This window comes from Balaenoptera acutorostrata, chromosome 19, assembly GCF_949987535.1.
Source record: "Balaenoptera acutorostrata chromosome 19, mBalAcu1.1, whole genome shotgun sequence".
In the NCBI taxonomy this organism is placed as follows: Eukaryota; Metazoa; Chordata; class Mammalia; order Artiodactyla; family Balaenopteridae; genus Balaenoptera; species Balaenoptera acutorostrata.
Genome location: NC_080082.1, coordinates 37,358,494 through 37,378,270, shown reverse-complemented (window position 1 = coordinate 37,378,270; position 19,777 = coordinate 37,358,494). Strand labels below are relative to the sequence as shown.

General features: G+C 37.3%; 1 protein-coding gene across 1 annotated transcript in view; it reads right to left on the bottom strand.

Moving 5' to 3' along the window:
* Window positions 1–8: 8 nt before the first annotated feature.
* The window catches only part of LOC130704500 (histone-lysine N-methyltransferase SETMAR-like), a 48,084-nt gene continuing 28,315 nt past the window's right edge, over window positions 9–19,777 (bottom strand). The window contains exons 2-3 of the mRNA XM_028162947.2: window positions 17,694–17,790; window positions 9–5,659 (exon numbers count right to left, since the gene is read on the bottom strand). Coding sequence (XP_028018748.1) covers window positions 5,271–5,659; window positions 17,694–17,790 — 486 coding nt within the window. The 3' untranslated portion in view covers window positions 9–5,270. The remainder of the gene's footprint in view (window positions 5,660–17,693; window positions 17,791–19,777) is intronic.

The window sequence follows — 19,777 nt, the reverse complement described above, 5'->3', positions numbered from 1 at the left end:
AAAAAGACTTGTGCAAGAATAGTCATAACAGCTTTATTCATAATGGACCCAAAATGAGGAAAATAACACACAAATGTCTATCAATAGGTAAATATAAATAGATAAACAAATTGTAGTATATTCATTTAATGGAATATGAATCAGCTTTTAAAAGGAACAAATTACTGATACAACAAAATGGATGAATCTCAAAAACATTATGCTCAGTAAAAGAAGCCTTACACAAAAGAGCACATACTGTAGTTCCATTTATATGCAGTTCTAGAACAAGCAAAACTATTCCATGGTAGAAAAAAATCAGAGCAGTGTTTGCCTCTTGGAGGATAAGGGTGGGGATAAAATGAAAAGGGGTATGAGGGAACTTCCTGGGCCGATAGTAATAGTCTGTATCTTAATAGGGGTTTGTGTTACACAAGTATTGGCATTTGTCAAAATGTATTGAAAAGTACTCTTAAGATTTAGGCGTTTTATTGAATTTAAATTTTATCTCAACAAGAACCTTAAGCAAATATTGAACTCTGAGTAATGATATGTATGCTGAAGTATTTAGGGGGAAATGTGCTAATGCCTGCAACTTACATTGAAATGCATAAAAAAAATATGGCTACATGGGTAGATAAGTGATAAAGCAAATACAGTATAGTAAAATGTCAGTGGTACAATCTAGGCTGTTGGCATACAGGTGTCCATTGTAAAATTTAAGTATTTTGTATGTCTGAAAATTTTCATAAATTATAGGAAACAAGACCTACTTTTTAAACCACTGTTCATTAGGTTTTCAATTATCTGCTGTCAAACATATTCCTTACTTACACCATTACCAAAACAAGGGTTTTCTACAAAATGGATGATACTGGCCCTGACACTTATTCATTCATTTAATACTTACTAGGTACCTACTATGTGCTAGACCTTGTGCTCTTGATGGGGATACAACCTTGTGAGTAAAATAAAGTTCCTGCTGTTGTGAATCTCATAAAAACACATACTATTATACAAATAAATATATAACTACAGTGATCACAATTATGAAGGTACTATTCTGGGCCTTCCCTGTGGAAGTGGAGACTTCCTGGAGGAAATATGCATGATGGGTAGAGTTAGTGAGGTAAAGAGGATTAGCAAATATTCAGCCAGAAGGAACAGCATGGGCAAATTAACTGAGGTAAAAGGAAATGAAAGGAAGCTATTATGGCCGAAGCACCAAAAGAAAGAGGAAGAGAGAATCTGACATACTGAGGATGGGTGCTGGAAAAGCCCACTTTCCACTGGCTTTCGATGCTACTTCTAACTTTGCTCAAGATCCTTCATGTGTGCTGTTGAAGTGGCTGTAGGTGCTCTAGTCTCATAGTAAGCAATTAGACCAGGCAGGAACTTTTTTTTTTTTAATTTCCTTTGATTTATTTATTTTTGGCTGCATTGGGTCTTCGTTGCTGTGCGTGGGCTTTCTCTAGTTGCGGGGAGCGGGGGTTACTCTTTGTTGCAGTGCACAGGCTTCTCATTGCAGTGGCTTCTCTTGTTGTGCGGAGCACGGGCTTCACTAGCTGTGGCTCGCGGGCTTTAGAGCGCAGGCTCAGTAGTTGTGGCACAGGGGCTTAGTTGCTCCTTAGCATGTGGGATCTTCCTGGACCAGGGCTCGAACCTGTGTCCCCTGCATTGGCAGGCAGATTCTTAACCGCTGCGCCACCGGGGAAGTCCTCAGGAACTATTCTAATACAGGTATTATGTACTTGAGAAACCAAAATGGCCATTCAAAGCCTTTTTTTTTTTTTTTTTTTTTTTTTTGGCCGCGCCGCTGGCCTTGTGGGATCTTAGTTCCCCAACGACGGATCGAACCAAGACCCTTGTCAGTGAAAGTGCGGAGTCTTAACCACTGGACCACCGGGGAATTCCCTCAAAGCCATTTTTTATCCCCTTTTGTAATTACAACCCAAGTTCCTGGGGGGTAAGGGCAGGTGAGATGTAACAGCCTCCATCTCAACTCCTTTATTTTGACACTCAAACAAACCAAAGTTTCTATCAAGGAAGCTTTTAAAGCTTTTCTTTCTTTTCTGGGAAAGGATAACAAGAGCACTAGGCTGCTTGGGAGGTCTTGTGTATAAAATTTCTCATTTTTCTTGAAACCCAATATAGCTCCTAAATTAAAGAGTTATAAGTTTAAAGCTGTAGTTCCTACTTTTCCAAAGCAATGGAGAGATGATCATCACAATGATGAAAATGTAGTCATTTTGTGTTGATTCTGTTCACATTATACTCCATATTTCCAAAAAGGAATGGTCTATGATTTTTTTTAAAAAAGATACAAATAATAGACAAAGAAGATGCCATCTTTGTCCTGAAAGAGAGCTTTTCTTTTCTTCCTGCGAGGCCAATAACACACTGGGTCAGGGAACACTCATTGCAGGAAAGCCACAGGCTCAACTCAAGAAGCCAGCCCTCCTTTACAGCTGAGTACCTCTGGACAGTACGAGACAGGTACCAGCCTTCGCTGAGCACTGAACTCAGCCCACTGGCCTGCCCTGAACACAGAGGGGCCTCCAGAGGTGTCTTACGCCTCACTTTGCCTCCTTTTGCTTTTTCTCTCATAGTATTAAATACTACTTATTGGGCATCTACTCTGTGCCTGTCCTTTACATTAATTGTCCCTCTTCCTCCCCAAGCCCTGCAAAGGTTACAGTTAAATAAAGTAAGGCTCAGGGAGCATTATCAGTCAGGAATTTTTTTTTTCCAAACAGAAAACCCAACTCAAAATGGCTTAAGCAAAAAGGGTTACTGGCTCACATAACCAAAAAACACTAATAAGTAGTACCAGTTTCAGGCACAACTGGATCCATGTCCTCACAAGAACCACAGGGCCCGTTTCTGTCTCTTGGGTCTACACCCCTTGTTGGAGATGGTAGGGAAGATGGCTAAGATAGCTCACCATCCTATATTTGCTCCTTTTCCTGTCTCATCATGTTTCACTGCTCCTATTTGGGTTTCCTACCCATCCAGGAACCACTGATTTGGGCTGGACAAAGATATCTACTGATTGTTTTAGACCAAAATTCAGCATCCAGCCCTGGAAGTCTGACAAGGGGTCTGAGAATTGAGGGAAGGATAGATGGGTCATAAAACAACTACCATCCAGAAACACCACTTCTTTCCCATTGGCCAAGCCACTGCCTCTCACCCTGTTACCATTTAGCCTCACCCTTGTGCTGCCTTTGAAATAAAGTCCTTCCCACACTTCCGGTCTTAGTCCTCTTACCCTATCAGTCTGAACTAATCAGAAGCTTTACTCTCCTGGGAGTAAGCAAGAGTCCACAGAAACTCTGTAGATTCCTTGATAAACCCAAAGATGGAGTAGTAAATGAGCAGGTGACTCCCAACCAGGGCATCCAGCCAAGGGAATAAATTAGGACTGAAAGCACCCTATGCTCTGCTCACCAAGCCATGTGTCATGGTGCAGGGTTGCATCTACCCAAAGGAAAGGACAATTTTTTTTTTTCTTTTTTGCAGTAAACCATCCCATGGTCCTTAATCCTTGGGCTCATAGTCAATTCTACTTTTAGGGAATTTCCATTCCATCTCTCCCTCCATTTCCCTTCTTCCCTCCCTTTCTGTGTCTCTCTCTCCCTCCAGGTAAGATCCATTCCAGGATGTCCTCTCACCTCTTAACCTTTCAAGATTCCTTAACTCTCCTCTCCTTCATGGATTAGACATAGCAGGTTGTCATGAGCGAAAGAGGCAGGAAGAGGACCATCCTGGTATCTTTATCCCAACTTAATCCCTAGATGCCACAAAGAGTAACTGCAATCTAGTTAAAAAATCATAAAGAGGCCATTAATTATGGTCTCTCACAGGCCACCTACATTTTTAAAAAATATAAAATCAGAATGGAAAACATATGAAAGAAAGGACTGGCTCTGTGTGACAGAGTAAGTATTACACCCAAAAGCATCACTGAGCCATGTGTGCATGCCTTCTAGTGTTAGAAACATACTTTCATTTCTTTATTCAAAAAATATTTCCTGAGAGGACTTCCCTGGTGGTGCAGTGGTTAAGAATCCACCTGCCAATTCAGGGGACACGGGTTCAAGCCCTGGTCCGGGAAGATCCCACATGCCGCAGAGCGACTAAGCCTGTGCACCGCAACTACTAAGCCTGCGCTCTAGAGCCCACGAGCCACAACTACTAAAGCCTGCGCGTCTAGAGCCCATGTTCCGCAACAAGGGAAGCCACCACAATGAGAAGCCTGTCCACTGCAACGAAGAGTAGCCTCCACTCACTGCACCTAGAGAAAGCCCACGTGCAGCAACAAAAACCCAGAGCAGCCAAAAATTAATTAATTAATTTAAAAAAATTTTTTTTTCTGAGAGCCTCAGAGCCTGTGATGAGGCACCTCATCTCCCTGGAACCCACTTTACCCAGACCTCTGCATGGCTGACCCCTAAGCATCTTTCACACACACATACACTGGGTTGCTCCACATTCCTCCAGTGAAGAAGCCCAAAGCTCAGGGGCAGCTTGTAGTTTTCCATACCTTAGGTACCTTTCAGTCTTCACATTCTGCCAGGGTCTGGGAAGGTATCAAGTTGAACCACATGAAATTGCCTTTTTATGGGTCAAATGAAAATGTTAAATATTTTGGAGAAAAAGAAAAGCTTTATTCAACCAAAGTATGCACTGTTAGCATTAACTGCTTTCCCCAAATATTAAATGGCATATACCATATTTATAAAATTTAGCATTGTTAATGTTTATTCAAATCCTCCAATTACTGCTTCTCAATTGGAAAAAGTTTTGTTTCTCAGAAAGAGTTCCAAATGACAGAAAAGGTGGTAATTGGTTGAAAAAAAGTCAGGTGAATATGATGAATGTGGGAAAATTTCTTCGTTCAATTCAGTTAACTTCTCTATGATGGTTTGTGATTTCTGTGGTCAAATGTTGTCATGCAACAGTATAGGTCCATGTCTGCTAACCAATACAGAGTGCTTTTAGATCACCTTTTTTGATATATAATTTCAACTTTTTGACAGTAAGATGCTACTGTTAGTTATACCTGGGTTAAAAAGCGGTAATGAAACACTCTTTGTAGACCACCAGACATTACCAGAACCTTTTTTGGTTGCAGTGATTGTTTGAACACATTCGGGAACTTCATCAAAATCCAACCATTGCCCCAACCACTTTCAATTTCATTTTTTATCAGAGCTTATGATCCTCTCCAAAATATGTCTCTGTTCTTTCAAATCTTAAGGGATGAGCATACCTCTAACCATCTGAGTTTATGACAGTCCATTAACTGGTGTGGTACCTACCCACTTGTCCAATTTTTTCACCTTTCCTATTGCAGCCAGGTGTCGAGAAATTGTTGTAGCAGAAACTCCTAAGTCTGCTGCAAGACCTCGAATTGCTGTTCTGGGGTTAGCTTCCACCATGGCTCTCAACTGATCTTCATTTAAAACAGATTTGGGTCTCCCTCGAGGCTCATTTTTCAGACTCAGATCCCCAGAACGAAATTTTTCAAACCACCATCGGATAGTCCTTTCACTAACAGAGCCTTCTCCAAAGACAGAATTGATGTTTCTACTTGCCGTGGCTGCACTATGTCCTAGTTTAAATTCATATAAAAAAAGTATTCGTAAATCTTTCGAAGACATGGTATTGTTCACTTCTGTAGAGAAAATAAACAATAAAAACTCAATCATCAAAGAAAACCAAATCTATATAAAATACTATACTTAGATTCTATACAAAACTTTTGTTTCTCCTCAAATTTTCACTCACTAATTTTACTGTCCATCAGTGCATCCTGTCTGCAACAATAATTACTGTTTAGCTAATGCTGGCTTTCTACTTCCTGCAATTCTTCCACAGTTATTAATTGAAATTCTACTATAAAGGAAGAACTGTCCCTTCCCCCGCCCCATTTTTAAATTTATATCAGCATGGACTCATGGATATTTACTTTATTAATTCAATGATATCATTATTTCTTTTGCTCAAATTGTTCCAGCTTTGGTCATTAGGAACTCCTTCAGGTTGGCTCCCATGTTCCTTCAACAATATTCCCCCTTTTCTTTCTTTTTTTTTTTTTTTTTTAAGCATTTTGTTATTATCTGGCACACCTAAAGATTTTCCAGGCACCTTTACCCCATCTAAGTCCTGCAGTCGACCACTTCTCTAAAGAGCCCTGGTTCCTTTTATTGGAGAATCATACTTAGAAATAAAAAATTGGATGCTAAGTTTGTTCATTACTGCTGAGGTGTCATCACTTCTAGTTCCTCACAGTGGACAGAGTTAGGAAATATATGTATGCATACTAACGCACACATATAGTGATATCGCAGATTCCAATCCAACCCAACAGAGTTCATTTTAGCCTCCTCCTCTCCTTATGAGAAACCCAGTTCTTATTATCTAAAAACATATTTACCTATTTGTTCAGTTAGTACACACATAAAGCATAGATAGAATTGCTAATCTATACCCCTGTGAGAAATACATTTACTGACTAGCTTACAGCATTAATGCACAGTTTTTTTATGTCTTCAACATTACAGTATCCAGTCAAGATGATATTTTTCAAAATTACTTGGGTTAGTTCTTTTCTTCCCCATCCTATTCAATGTCACTCCTTCCTCATTCCTACTACCGAATTCCCGCCTCTCCATTTCCTTGCACCCCTTTCCCACCTACCCCCTATAGGTTACCAGTAACTTCATTTTCTGGTTTAACCCCCCGGTACTGATTTTGCACAGATGAACAGATATATGTGTATTGTCTTATATCTCGTTTCTTTCCTAAAAGGCAGTATGCTATAAGTACTATTGTGCTTTACTTTTTTCACTTAACTGTATATTCTCAAAAACACTCCATATCCACATCTCCATTGATAGAGATCATCCTCATTCTTTTTTTATAGCTCCATCATTCCACTGTATGGATACACAACAGTTTAATTACTTTCCTATGTATAGGCATTTAGATTGTGTCCAATATTTTGTAGTTATATACAATGCTGTAATGAATATCTGCATATGTATTTTCATATTGTTGGAGGTATATCTTCATGGTAGATTCCCAGAAATGGTCTTGCTGGGTAAATAAATACCTATGTAGTATTTTTAGGTATTGCCAAATCTCCCTTCAGAAGGAGAATTATAAAAATTATAACAATTATAACAATTTTTATTCTCACCAGCCATGTATGAGAGCACCTGTTTCCCCACAGCTTCACCAACAAAGAATACTGTCATATTTTTAAATTTTTGCCATTGATAGGTATTGTTTTAATTTGCATTTCTCTAATTATGAGTGAATGTTAACTTTTTTTCATATATTTGAGAGTCATGTTTATGGCTTATTTTTTGTGAGTTGTCTGTTCATGGCTAATTCTCACTTTTCTATCTGGTTGTTATAACTTGGTTGTTATAACTTTTTCTCTCAATTTTTAAGACCTCTTTGTAGATAAAAAATATTGTTAATAAGGACCTACTGTATAGCACAGGGAACTCTACTCAATACTCTATAATAACCTATATGGGAAAAGAATCTAAAAAAGAGTGGATATATGTATATGTATAACTGATTCACTTTGCTGTACAGCAGAAACTAACAATTGTAAATCAACTGTACTCCAATAAAAATTAATTTAAAAAAAGAATTATAGAAGTATTCTCATCTAAAAAAAATATCCTTTTTTGTGGCATAGATTGTGAATACTTTTTCCCACAAACTTCTTTTATGGGATTTTTGTCATGCAAGAATTTAATTTAGTGAAATTTATCACTTTTCTTTTAACGCTTCTGGATTTTAAGTCAGAGTTAAATACCCTTACTTTCTACACCAAGATTATAGAGGAATTAGTTCATGTTAGCAGTGGATTAAGGTGAACTTTTAAATAATGTTACAGGGACAAATGGGTAGCCATTTGGAAAATGCTAAAAGTAGACCATTCATTATTCCATGATAAAAGTAGATCATTTTCCAAATGGCTACCCATTTGTCCCTGCACTAGTATTAAAAGGTCTATTTTACCCATAGCTAATGTCATATTCACAGATGAACAACTGAAAACTTTCCCCCTAAGATCAGGAACAAGATAAGGATGCTCACTTTCACTGCTGCTATTCAACGTTGTACTTAGAAGTTTTAGCCAGAGCTATTAGACAAGGAAAAGAAATAAAAGGCATCCAAATTGGAAAGGAAGAGGTAAAACTATCTCTATTCATAAATGACATGATCCTATACATAGAAAATTCCAAAGAATCCATAAGAAAGCCACCAGAGCTAATAAACAAGTTTAGCAAAGTTGTAGGGTCCAAGAACAAAAATCAGTTTTGTTTTATACACCAGCAATGAATAATCTGAAGAGAAAATTAAGAAAGCAATTCCATTTATAATAGCATCAAAAATAATAAAACACTTAGGGGTAAATCTAACGAAGAAGGTAAAAGACTTATATGCTGAAAACATTGCTGAAAGAAATTAAAGAATGAAAAGACAACTGTGTTCATGGATAGGAAGATTTACAATTGTTAACATGTCAGTATTACCCAAAACAATCTACAGATTCAAACACAATCCCTATCAAAATTCCAATAGTCTATTTCACAGAAATGGAAAAGCAGATACTCATTTTCATACGGAATTGCAAGGGACCCTGAATAATCAAAATAATCTTGAAAAAGAAGAAGAAAGCTGGAGGACTCACATTTCCGAACTTTGAAACTTAATACAAAGCTACAGTAATTAAAACTATGGTATAGGCATAAGGACAAACATAAAGACCAGTGGAATACGCAGTCTAGAAACAAACCCTCACACATATGGTCAACTGATTTTTTGACAAGACAGTCCAGTGGTTAAGAATCCGTGCTTCCACTTCAGGGGGCACAGGTTCAATCCCTGGTGGGGAACTAAGATCCTGCATGCTGTGTGGTGCAGCCAAAAATATATATATATATATTTTTGACAAGGTCATGTCAAGACCTTTCAGTGGGAAAGGACAGTTTTTCAACAAATGGTACTGGGAAAACTGTATATCCACATGCAAAAGAATGAAGTTGGACCCTAACCCACACTATATACAAAAATTAACTCAAAATGGATCAGAGATCTTAATGTAAAAACTAAAACTAAACCAGTCTTAGAAGAAAACCTTGGGGAAAATTTTCATGACATTGAATTTGGCAACAATTAAAGTAAAAATAGGTAAACTGAATTACATTAAAATTTAAAACTTCCATGCTAAGGACACAATCAACAGAGTGAAAAGGCAACCTACAGAATGGAAGAAAATCATATATCTAATAAATGGTTAAATATCCAGAATATATAAAGAACTCTTACAACTCAATAACAACAACAAAAAACAAATAAACTGATTTAAAAATGGGCAAAAGACTTGAATAAATATTTCTCCAACGAACATACACACATGGCCAACAATCATATGAAAAAATGCTCAACATCACTAATCATTAGGGAAATGCAAATCAAAACCACAATGAAATATCACCTCACACCCATCAGGATGGCTGTTAACAATAACAAAACAACAGAAAATAACAAGAGTTGGCAAAGATGCAGAGAAATTGGAACCCTTGGGTACTGTTGGTGGGAATGTAAAATGGTGCAGCTGCTATGGAAAACAGTATGTTGGTTCCTTCAAAAATTAAAAATAGAATTACCGGGACTTCCCTGGTGGCACAGTGGTTAAGAATCTGCCTGCCAATGCAGGGGACACAGGTTTGAGCCCTGGACAGGGAAGATCCCACATGTCACCGAGCAACTAAGCCCATGTGCCACAACTACTGAGCCTGTGCTCTAGAGCCTGCGAGCGCTGCAACTACTGAGCCTGTGCTCTAGAGCCCGCGAGCCACAACTACTGAGCCCGCGTGCCACAATTACTGAAGCCTGCGTGCCTAGAGCCTGTGCTCCGCAACAAGTGAAGCCACTACAATGAGAAGCCTGTGCACCGCAACAAAGACTAGCCCCCACTCGCTGCAACTAGAGAAAGCCGGCACGCAGCAACAAAGACCCAATGCAGCCAAAAATAAATAAATAAATAAATTTATTTTTTTAAAAAAATTTTTAATAAATAAATAAATAAAACTAGAATTGCCATATGATCCAGTAATTCCACTTCTGGGAATATATCCAAAAGAATTGAAAGCAGAGTCTCAGAGAGCTATCTGTAAACCCAAATTCACAGCAGGATTATTCACAATAGCCAAAAGGTAGAAGCAACCCAAATGTCCATCAAACAATGACTGGATAAACAAAATATGGTAAATACACAGTGGAATATTATTCAGCCTAAAAAAGGAAGTAAATTCTGACACATGCTGCAAAATGAATGAACCCTGAAGACATTATGCTAAGTGAAATAAACCAATCACAAAAAGACAAATACTGTATGATTCTACTTATATGAGGTACCTAGAGTAATCATATTCATAGAGATACAAAGTAAAATAGAGGTTACCAGAGGCTGTGGGGGAGGGGAAAATGGCAAGTTGTTGTTTAATGGGTATAGAGTTTCAGATTTGGGAGATAAAAGATAAAATAGTTCTAGAGATCAGTTGCACAAAGATGTGTATATACTTACTACTACAAAACTATACACTTAAAAATGGTTAAGATGGGGACTTCCCTGGTGGTCCAGTGGGTAAGACTCCGCACTCCCAATGCGGGGGACCAGGGTTCAAACCCTGGTAGAGGAACTAGATCCCGCAACATGCTGCAACTAAGACCCGGCACAGCCGAAATAAAATAAATAAATAAAATATTTTTTAAAATGGTTAATGTGGTAAATTTTATATTTTGTGTAAATTTTATATGTTGTGTATTTTACCACAGTTAACAATAAAAATTAATGAAAATTAGATAAATTGGACTTCATCAAAATTAAGAGCTTTGTGCATCAAAGGTCACTATCAAGAAAGTGAAAAGACAATCTACAGAATGGGATAAAATATTTGCAAATCATATATCTGACAGGAGATTAATACTGAGAATATAGGGAATTCCCTGGTGGTCCAGTGGTTACGACTCCACGCTTCCACTGCACGGGGCATGGGTTCCACCCCTGGTCGGGGAACTAAGATCCCACATGCTGCGGGGCAACTAAGCCCATGGGCCACAACTACTGAGCTCGCATGCCTCAATCAGAGGAGCCCACATGCTGCAAACTACAGAGCCCACGCGCTCTGGAGCCCACGCGCCACAACTAGAGAGAGAAAACATGCACGCCACACTACAGAGAAGTCCACGCGTCACAACGAAGAGCCTGCCACAACGAAAAAGATCCCGCACGCCTCAACAAAGCCCCTACGTGCCGCAACTAAGACCCGATGCAGCCAAAAATTTAAAAAAAAAAAAGAATTCTAGACTTTGAGGGGTAAATTTAAAAAAAGAGAGAGATCAGATTTGTGGTTACCAGAGGCAGGGGGGAAGGGGAATTGGATGAAGTACACAAAAAGTACACATATCCAATTATAAGGTAAATAAGTACTAGGGACGTGATGTACAACATGGTAAATATAATTAACTCTGCTGTATATTACATATGAAAGTTGTTAAGAGAGTAAATCTTAAGAATTCTCATCAGAAGGAATTTTCTTTTTCTTTTATTTTGTATCTATATGAGATGATGGATGTTCACCAAACTTACTGTGGTCATCATATCATGATGTATGAAAGTCAAATCATTTTGCTGTAAACCTTAAACTTATACAGTGCTGTATGTAAATTATGTCTCAATAAAACTGGAAGAAAAAAAAAATAAACCCTAGTAGACTTTGCACTAACCTCAGAGGCTGTTTACTTAGGGCAAGATTTAAGAATTACCTTAAAGAAGATTATTTAATCCTGAAGATGGCTGGCCAGATCACATGGAATTATTGGGAAGGCTTGAGAAAAAAACAAATGGAACAAAAAATAATAATTCAATGGTGTAATTCAATGGTTTTTAGTATATTCCCAGGGCTGAGAATCTAATTTTAGAACATTTCTTGCTCCACCTCCCACAAGAGAAACTCTGTACCCATTAAGTTATTCCCCATTCCCTCTCTATCCCTTTCCCAGCCCTAAACTATTAATCTATTTTCTGTCTATAAATTTGCCTATGTGGATGTTTCCTATAGTTGGAATCGTACAGTATGTGATCTTTTGTGACTAGCTTCTTTCACGTAATATATTTTCAAGTCATTCACGTTGCAGCATATATCATTACTTCCTTTCTTTTCATTGTCAAATAATATTTCATTATATGGATATACCACATTTGTTTATCAAATAGACATCAGGACTCTTTCCATTTTTTAGCTATTATGAATAATGCTGCTAATAACAGCATGTACAAGCATGATTCATGTATAAGTTTTTGTGTAGACATAGGTTTTCAATTCTCTTAAGTATATACCTAAGAGTGGAATTGCTGGATCACATTGGATCACTCTGTTTAACCATTTGAGAAACTGGCAGACTGTTTTCAAAGTGGCTGCACCATTTTACATTCCTATCAGCAGTGTATGAGCGTTTCAATTTTCCACTTTCTTTACCAACAGTTGTTATTTCCTGTCTTTTTTATTATTGCCATCTTTTTTTGTTATTGCCATCAGTGTGTGAAATAGTATCTCATGATTTTGATTTGCATTTCTCCAATGCTGAATATCTCTTCATGTACTTATTGGCCATTTGTATATCTTCTCTAGACAAATTCTATTCAAATCCTATGCCCATTTTTAAAATTGGGTTATTTCTTTTCACTATTTTTTTTTAACATCTTTATTGGAGTATAATTGCTTTACAATGGTGTGTTAGTTTCTGCTTTATAACAAAGTGAATCAGTTATACATATACATATATCTCCATATCTCCTCCCTCTTGCGTCTCCCTCCCTCCCACCCTCCCTATCCCACCCCTCTAGGTGGTCACAAAGCACCGAGCTGATCTCTCTGTGCTATGCGGCTGCTCCCCACTAGCTACCTATTTTACATTTAGTAGTGTATATATGTCCATGACACTCTCTCACTTTGTCCCAGCTTACCCTTCCCTCTCCCTGTGTCCTCAAGTCCATTCTCTAGTAGGTCTGCATCTTTATTCCCATCTTGCCCCTAGGTTCATGACTTTTTTTTTTTTTTTAGATTCCATATATATGTGTTAGCATACGGTATTTGTTTTTCTCTTTCTGACTTACTTCACTCTGTATGACAGTCTCTAGATCCATCCACGTCTCTCAAATGACCCAATTTTGTTCCTTTTTATGGCTGAGTAATATTCCATTCTATATATGTGCCACATCTTCTTTATCCAGTCATCTGTCGATAGACACTATGGTTGCTTCCATGTCCTGGCTATCTCTTTTCACTATTGAGGTGTAAGAGGTCTTTATATATTCTGGACACAAGTCCTTCTCAAATATGTGATCTGCAAATAGTTTTTCCCATTCTGTGAACTGTCTTTTCACTTTCTTGATGATATCATTTGCAGCAAAAAAAGTTTTAAATTTTTATATAGTCCAATTTATTTTTTGTTTTGTCACTTGTGCTTTGGTGTCATATTTAAGAAACCACAGCCTAACCTAAGGTCACAAGGACTTACTGCTGTTTTCCTTGAAGAGTTTTATAGTTTGATTAGCTCTTACATTTAGGCTTATGATCTAATTTGAATTAATTTTTGTGTATGCTGTGAGATAGAGGCCCAACTTCATTCTTTCACATGTAGATATCCAGCAGGGTGTACTAACACTATTTGTTGAAAAGACTTTCTTTCCCATTTAATTTCCTTGGGACCCTTACTGAAAGTCAATTGACAATTTTCCTGGTTATTTTTTGCATGTTTGTTTTTCCGTATGAACTTTAAAATCAGTCTGTCTAACTCAATAAAATAACTCAGATTTTTTATTAAGGTTGCATTGAGTTTATAAATTAACTTAGGGAGGATTGACATCTTCAAGTTTTGCCATTTGTTTAAATCTGCTTTAGTATCTTTCAGGGGTGTTTGAAAGTTTCGTTGTATAGGTTTTGCACCTTATTAAATTTATTCCTAAGTATTTAATCTTCTATTTTGCTGTTGTAAACGGGCTTTTCTCTAACATTATGTTCTGTTTACTGTAAGTATATAGGCATACCTCGGAAATATTGCAGGTTTGGTTCCAGACCGTGGCAATAATGAATATTGCAATAAAGCAAGTCACACAGATATTCTGGCTGCCCAGTGCATGTTTATATTATATTGTAGCTTATTAAGTGTGCAATAGCCTTATGTATAAAAAATGTACATACCTTAATTTAAAAATACTTTATTGCTAGAAAATGCTACCCATCATCTGAGCCTTCAGTCATTCTCTTTTTGCTGGTGGAGGCTCTTGCCTTGATGTTGACGGCTGCTGACTGATCAGGGTGGTGGTTGCTGAAGGCTGGGAGGGCTGTGGCAATTTCTTAAAATAAGACAAAAGGAAAGAAATTTGCCACATCAACTGACTCTTCCTTTTGTTGCAGGAAAGGGGACCCCTTCCAGGGCTCGAGAGTGGGCTCTTGTCTAACACTCGGAAATGAACTGTCCGAGGAGACACACGTGCTGACAAAGCAAGAGACTTTATTGGGAAGGGGCGCCCAGGTGGAGAGCAGCAGGGTAAGGGAACCCAGGAGAACTGCTCTGCCACGTGGCTTGCAGTCTCGGGTTTTATGGTATGGGGTTAGTTTCCCAGTTGTCTCTGGCCAATCACTCTGACTCAGGGTCCTTCCTGGTGGCATGTGTATTGTTCAGCCAAGATGGATTCCAGTGAGAAGGATTCTGGGAGGTTGGCAGGACATATGGACTGGAGTCTCCTCTCTCCTTTTGACCTTTCCCGAATTATTCCAGTCGGTGGTAGCTTGTTAGTTCCACGTTCCTTACCAGGACCTCCTGTTGTAAGATAATTCACGCAAATATGTACTATCTTGCCTGGCCGGGGCGGGCAGTTTCGGTCAGTGGTTCCCCTAACACTTTCATGAACGATTTCTCTGTAGCATGCAATGCTGCTTGATAGCATTTTACTCCTAGTAGAACTTCCTTCAAAACTGGATTCAAGGGCTTCCCTGGTGGCGCAGTAGTTGACAGTCTGCCTGCCAATGCAGGGGACACGGATTCGAGCCCTGGTCTGGGAAGATCCCACATGCCGCGGAGCAACTGGGCCCGTGAGCCACAATTACTGAGCCTGCGCGTCTGGAGCCTGTGCTCCGCAACAAGAGAGGCCGTGATAGTGAGAGGCCCGCGCACAGCGATGAAGAATGGCCCCTGCTTGCCACAACTAGAGAAAGCCCTCGCACAGAAACGAAGACCCAGCACAGCCATAAATAAATAAATAAATAAATAAATAAATAAATAAATAAAGTGGAAAGTCATTCTTAAAACAAACAAAAACCTTTCAAACCCTGCCTCTGCTTTATCAACAAAGTTTATATAATATTCTAAATTATTTGTTGTCATTTCAACAATCTTCACAGCATTTTTACCAGGAATAGATTCCATCTCAAGAAACCACTTTCTCTGCTCACCCATAAAAGAAACTCCTCATCTGTTAAAAAGTTTTATCATGAGATTGCAGCAATTCAGTCACATCTTCAAGCGCCACTTCTAATTTTGTGAAAATTAACAAAATGTGACACAGAGACACAAAGTAAGCAAATGCTTTTGGGAAAATGGCACCTAAAGACATGTTTGATGCAGTGTTGCCACAAATCTTCAATTTACAAAAATGCAGTTATCTGTGAGACTCTATAAAGCAAAGCAAAATGAAATGAGGTACGCCTGCATTATGAAAGCTGATTTTTGTTTGTTAATTTTAAATCCTGCTCCTTCAGTGAATTCTTTCACTGTTTGAGTTAGTTTTATTACTGATTCTCTGGGGTCCATGTACACTATGACCTACAAATAGTTACTGTTTTACTTCTTTTATGCCTCTTACTGATTTCTCTTATTTAACTGCCTTGGCGAATTTACTTCTAATATAATACTGAACAGTAGTGGAGACAGTGGGGATGCTTGCCTTGTTCCTGATCTTAATGGATATGTCTGTAGTGTTTCCCCATTTAAGTAAAACACTAACTTTAACACTAAGATATATACTTTATCAAGTTAAAGTATTCTTCAATTCCTACTTTCTTGAGTGTCTCTATTATGAATGGGTACTGAATTTTGCCAAAGACTTTCTCAGCATCTATAGCATCTTTCTCTATATCTATAGAGATAACCTGATCAGATTTTTTCCTTATACTTATTAATATGACATATGATATTAATAGATTTCCTTATATTATACTGATGGGGCCAAGTGTGCCACTCTGACATGTGGATTATTTTGAGCTAAAAACAATCAAAGCACAAAAGACTCAGGAAGAAACTTTGAACTTCCCTCTTAAATGCCTAAAAGAATTTAAGATATGAAGCCTGCCCCAGGAAGAAGCTATCACCATAGATAACTATAGTTAAGTATTAGGTGTGGTAGAGGGAGGAACCTAGCAAAGCGCATTTGATCAAATTCCTCTCTGTGTCCCACTAGCTTTGGGCAAACATTTGTTAACCAAACATTAACTCTTTTTATCTTCCTGTGAATTACCTTACTTCCCCTTGAAGCTTCAGACCCCTATGGCCTTCTCCCTAGTCCAGAATATATACACACCTCACCTTGCCTTCTGTGAAGTTCTTTATACTTATGTAGATTCCCATGCACATGTAATAAACTTGATTTTCTCCCGTTAATCTGCCTTATATCATTTTAATTGCCAGACATAAGAACGAAGAGGGGACGGAGGGGAAATTTCTCCTCCCCCATAGTACCAACTTTGCACTCCTGGAATAAATCTAGCCTTAGAACTTTTACCTTTGCTTTTTCCCTCTGCTTTTCCCTGGTTTTCATGTTTAGCCCCTTCATCTATTCAGATCTTAGCTAAAATATTACTTCCTCAGAGATGCATTCCCTGACTACTCAAGCAAAAGTCACCTTCCAGTCATCTTCCAAAACAGTTCCCTATTTTAATTTCCTACCTAGCACTTATTACTAGCTGCTATTTTTCCTATATATTCCATATGTATATTCTTATATATATTTTCCTTTACTGTGATAGCACTGAACCTGTTTTGGGAGTAGATTTATTGCTGTATGCCCAAGATACACAGTACCTGGCACATGTTAGCCACAATAAATTTTGTGATAAATCTACTCCCATTTGGGGTTCACTGTTAGAAATCTGATCTTATCACAGAAAAAGAAAAGAGTAACGAAAACCCACCTTCTCTGAATACATTTATTGAATAAATCTAGATTTGTCAACTTTAAAGAGAGAGCTATAAACTCAAAATTAAAATATTTTAGATAGTCTAAATCAGTAAACGGAATAAGATAACTGGTACTTTAAAAAATTATATTAATAATAAAACCAAAGTTCTCTTTCTTCCAGTTAACATTTTCAAATTAAAATTCTCACTAAAATTTGTTACAAAGTTTATCAGTATTGTGAAGTAGTTAACATTTAAATTGGATAAAGAACAAATCATCATAAATTGATATACTGTATCAATAAAAGCCAAAGACATACTTCAACAGACTCTAATATTATAATTTAACCAGCAAAAAAAATTTTAACTCACAAAAATTAATTTTAAATTTATATAATAGATACATAAAAGATGAAAAGGTGGTAAACTCTTACGGTTACCTGTAAAAGGTGATGATTTCTCTGAGTGTTTTATTTTTAGAGGTTTCCTATTAATAAATACATAACCACAGGGACAAGATTTACATGCAACAGGTACCTGGAGGGGAAAAAAAATGGAAAAAAATATTACTATTTTACTATTTATTAAACTTCTCAAGTGTTTATGTGGTCTCTTCAACTAAACAATAGTAACTTGAAGGTAGAAATCACATTTATATTTAAACTCCACCTCCTCAAAAATTATTTGAGATAAAAATCACTTCCTTCCCATTCTCCTTTACAGTTTCACACATATAGTAAATGTTCAATATGTGAATGGCCAGGGGAAGAATGTGAAGTACAAAGTTCATTTCCTAAAATGTCAATCTCAGAATAGTTACAACATGGATTAGGTGAGAAGAAAGGGATTAGTTAGAAAAATATTACATTTATCCCAGAATGAGAGGCTCTTGGCCCGTTCTGCAATGGCCCGTTCTGCAGTGCTGGCACAGAGAATGTATTAAAAAAAAAAACATTTGACAGAGATTTCAAAGGGAGGAAGGAACAAGACTTAGACACGAATAGATTACTGATAATAAAACAGAACTGAAAATAAGTCTAAGAATTCAAACATGAGAGGGGAAGAGGGTCAGTGCCAATTAGAGCAAAAGGACCATTAACAATAGCCAGTTTGAGGGAAAGGAACATGGAAGACCACAGAAAAGGTGTTGAGACATAGGTTCTCCTATTCTCTGCTTGAGGAAAGACCTTGAACAAATCCCATAAGCCCTGCAGGTTTCTGTTTCTTTTCTAAATTTCTTTACTACCTGAAGTAGTCCATGATTTTTACATATTTTTTAAGTGAAAAAACTATTTTATCATTTAACAACTTCACTAAGGTATAATATACAATAAACTACATATATTTAAAATGTACAATTTGATATGTTTTGATATGTGTACATGCCCATGAAACTATCACCACAATCAAGATAGTGAATATATCCATAAGACCCAAAAGTTTCCTCATGCCCCTTTGTAATCCCCCCTCCTACCCTTCCCTCTTAATATCCCCCCCTCAAAATCCCCAGGCAACTACTGATCAGCTTTCTGTTACTATAGATTAGTTTGAATTTTCTAGTTCTATGTAAGTGGAATCATAAGTACATGCTCTTTTTTTTGTTTAGCCTCTTTCATTCAGCATAATTATTTTGAGATTTGTCCACATTGTTGCATGTAATAAGTTCATTGCTATATACTATTCCATGTAAGGATATACCACAGTTTGCTTATCCATCAACTTGATGATGTACATATGGAGTATTTCCAGTTTTTAGCTATTACAAACAAAGCTGCTATGTATGTAGCAAATACAAGTCTTTGTATAGGCATACACTTTCTTTCCTCTTGGATAAAGAGCTACTGGCTGGATTATATAGTAGGTAAGTGTTTAACTTTCTAAGAAAACTGCCAAACTATTTTCCAAAGTGGCTGTATCATTTTACATCCTCACCAGCAGTGTATAAGAGAGTTCTAGTTCCTCCACATCCTCAGCAACACTTGGTAGGTTCAGTTTTTAATTTTAGCCATTCTAGCAGGGTAGTGGGATCTCATTGTGGTAATATCCCTCAAGACTAATGATGTTGAACATTTTTTCATGTGCTTATTGTCATCTATATGTCTACTTTGGTGAAGTGTCTATTCAAATTTTTGCCCATGTTTTAATTAGATTGTTTTCCTATTATTGAGTGTTGAGAGTCCTTTAGCTATTCTGGATACAAGTCCTCTTATCAGAGGCTTTCAAACAGCAGAACTTTTAATTTTGATGAAGTCAGATTTATCATTTTTTTCTTTTATGGATCATGCTTTTGGTGTGTAATTAACAAACATGTACCTATGTTCACAAAGATTTTTTACTATTTTCTAGAAGATTCATAGTTTAAAATTTAATTTAAATGTATACTTAAAAATGGTTAAGATAAATTTTATGTCATGTGTATCTTACCACAATAAAAACAAGTGGGAAAAAAGTTTTGTTTTCTGGGTTTTTGCATATGCATATCCAATTGTTCCAGCACCATTTGTTGAAAAAAAATATCCTTTCT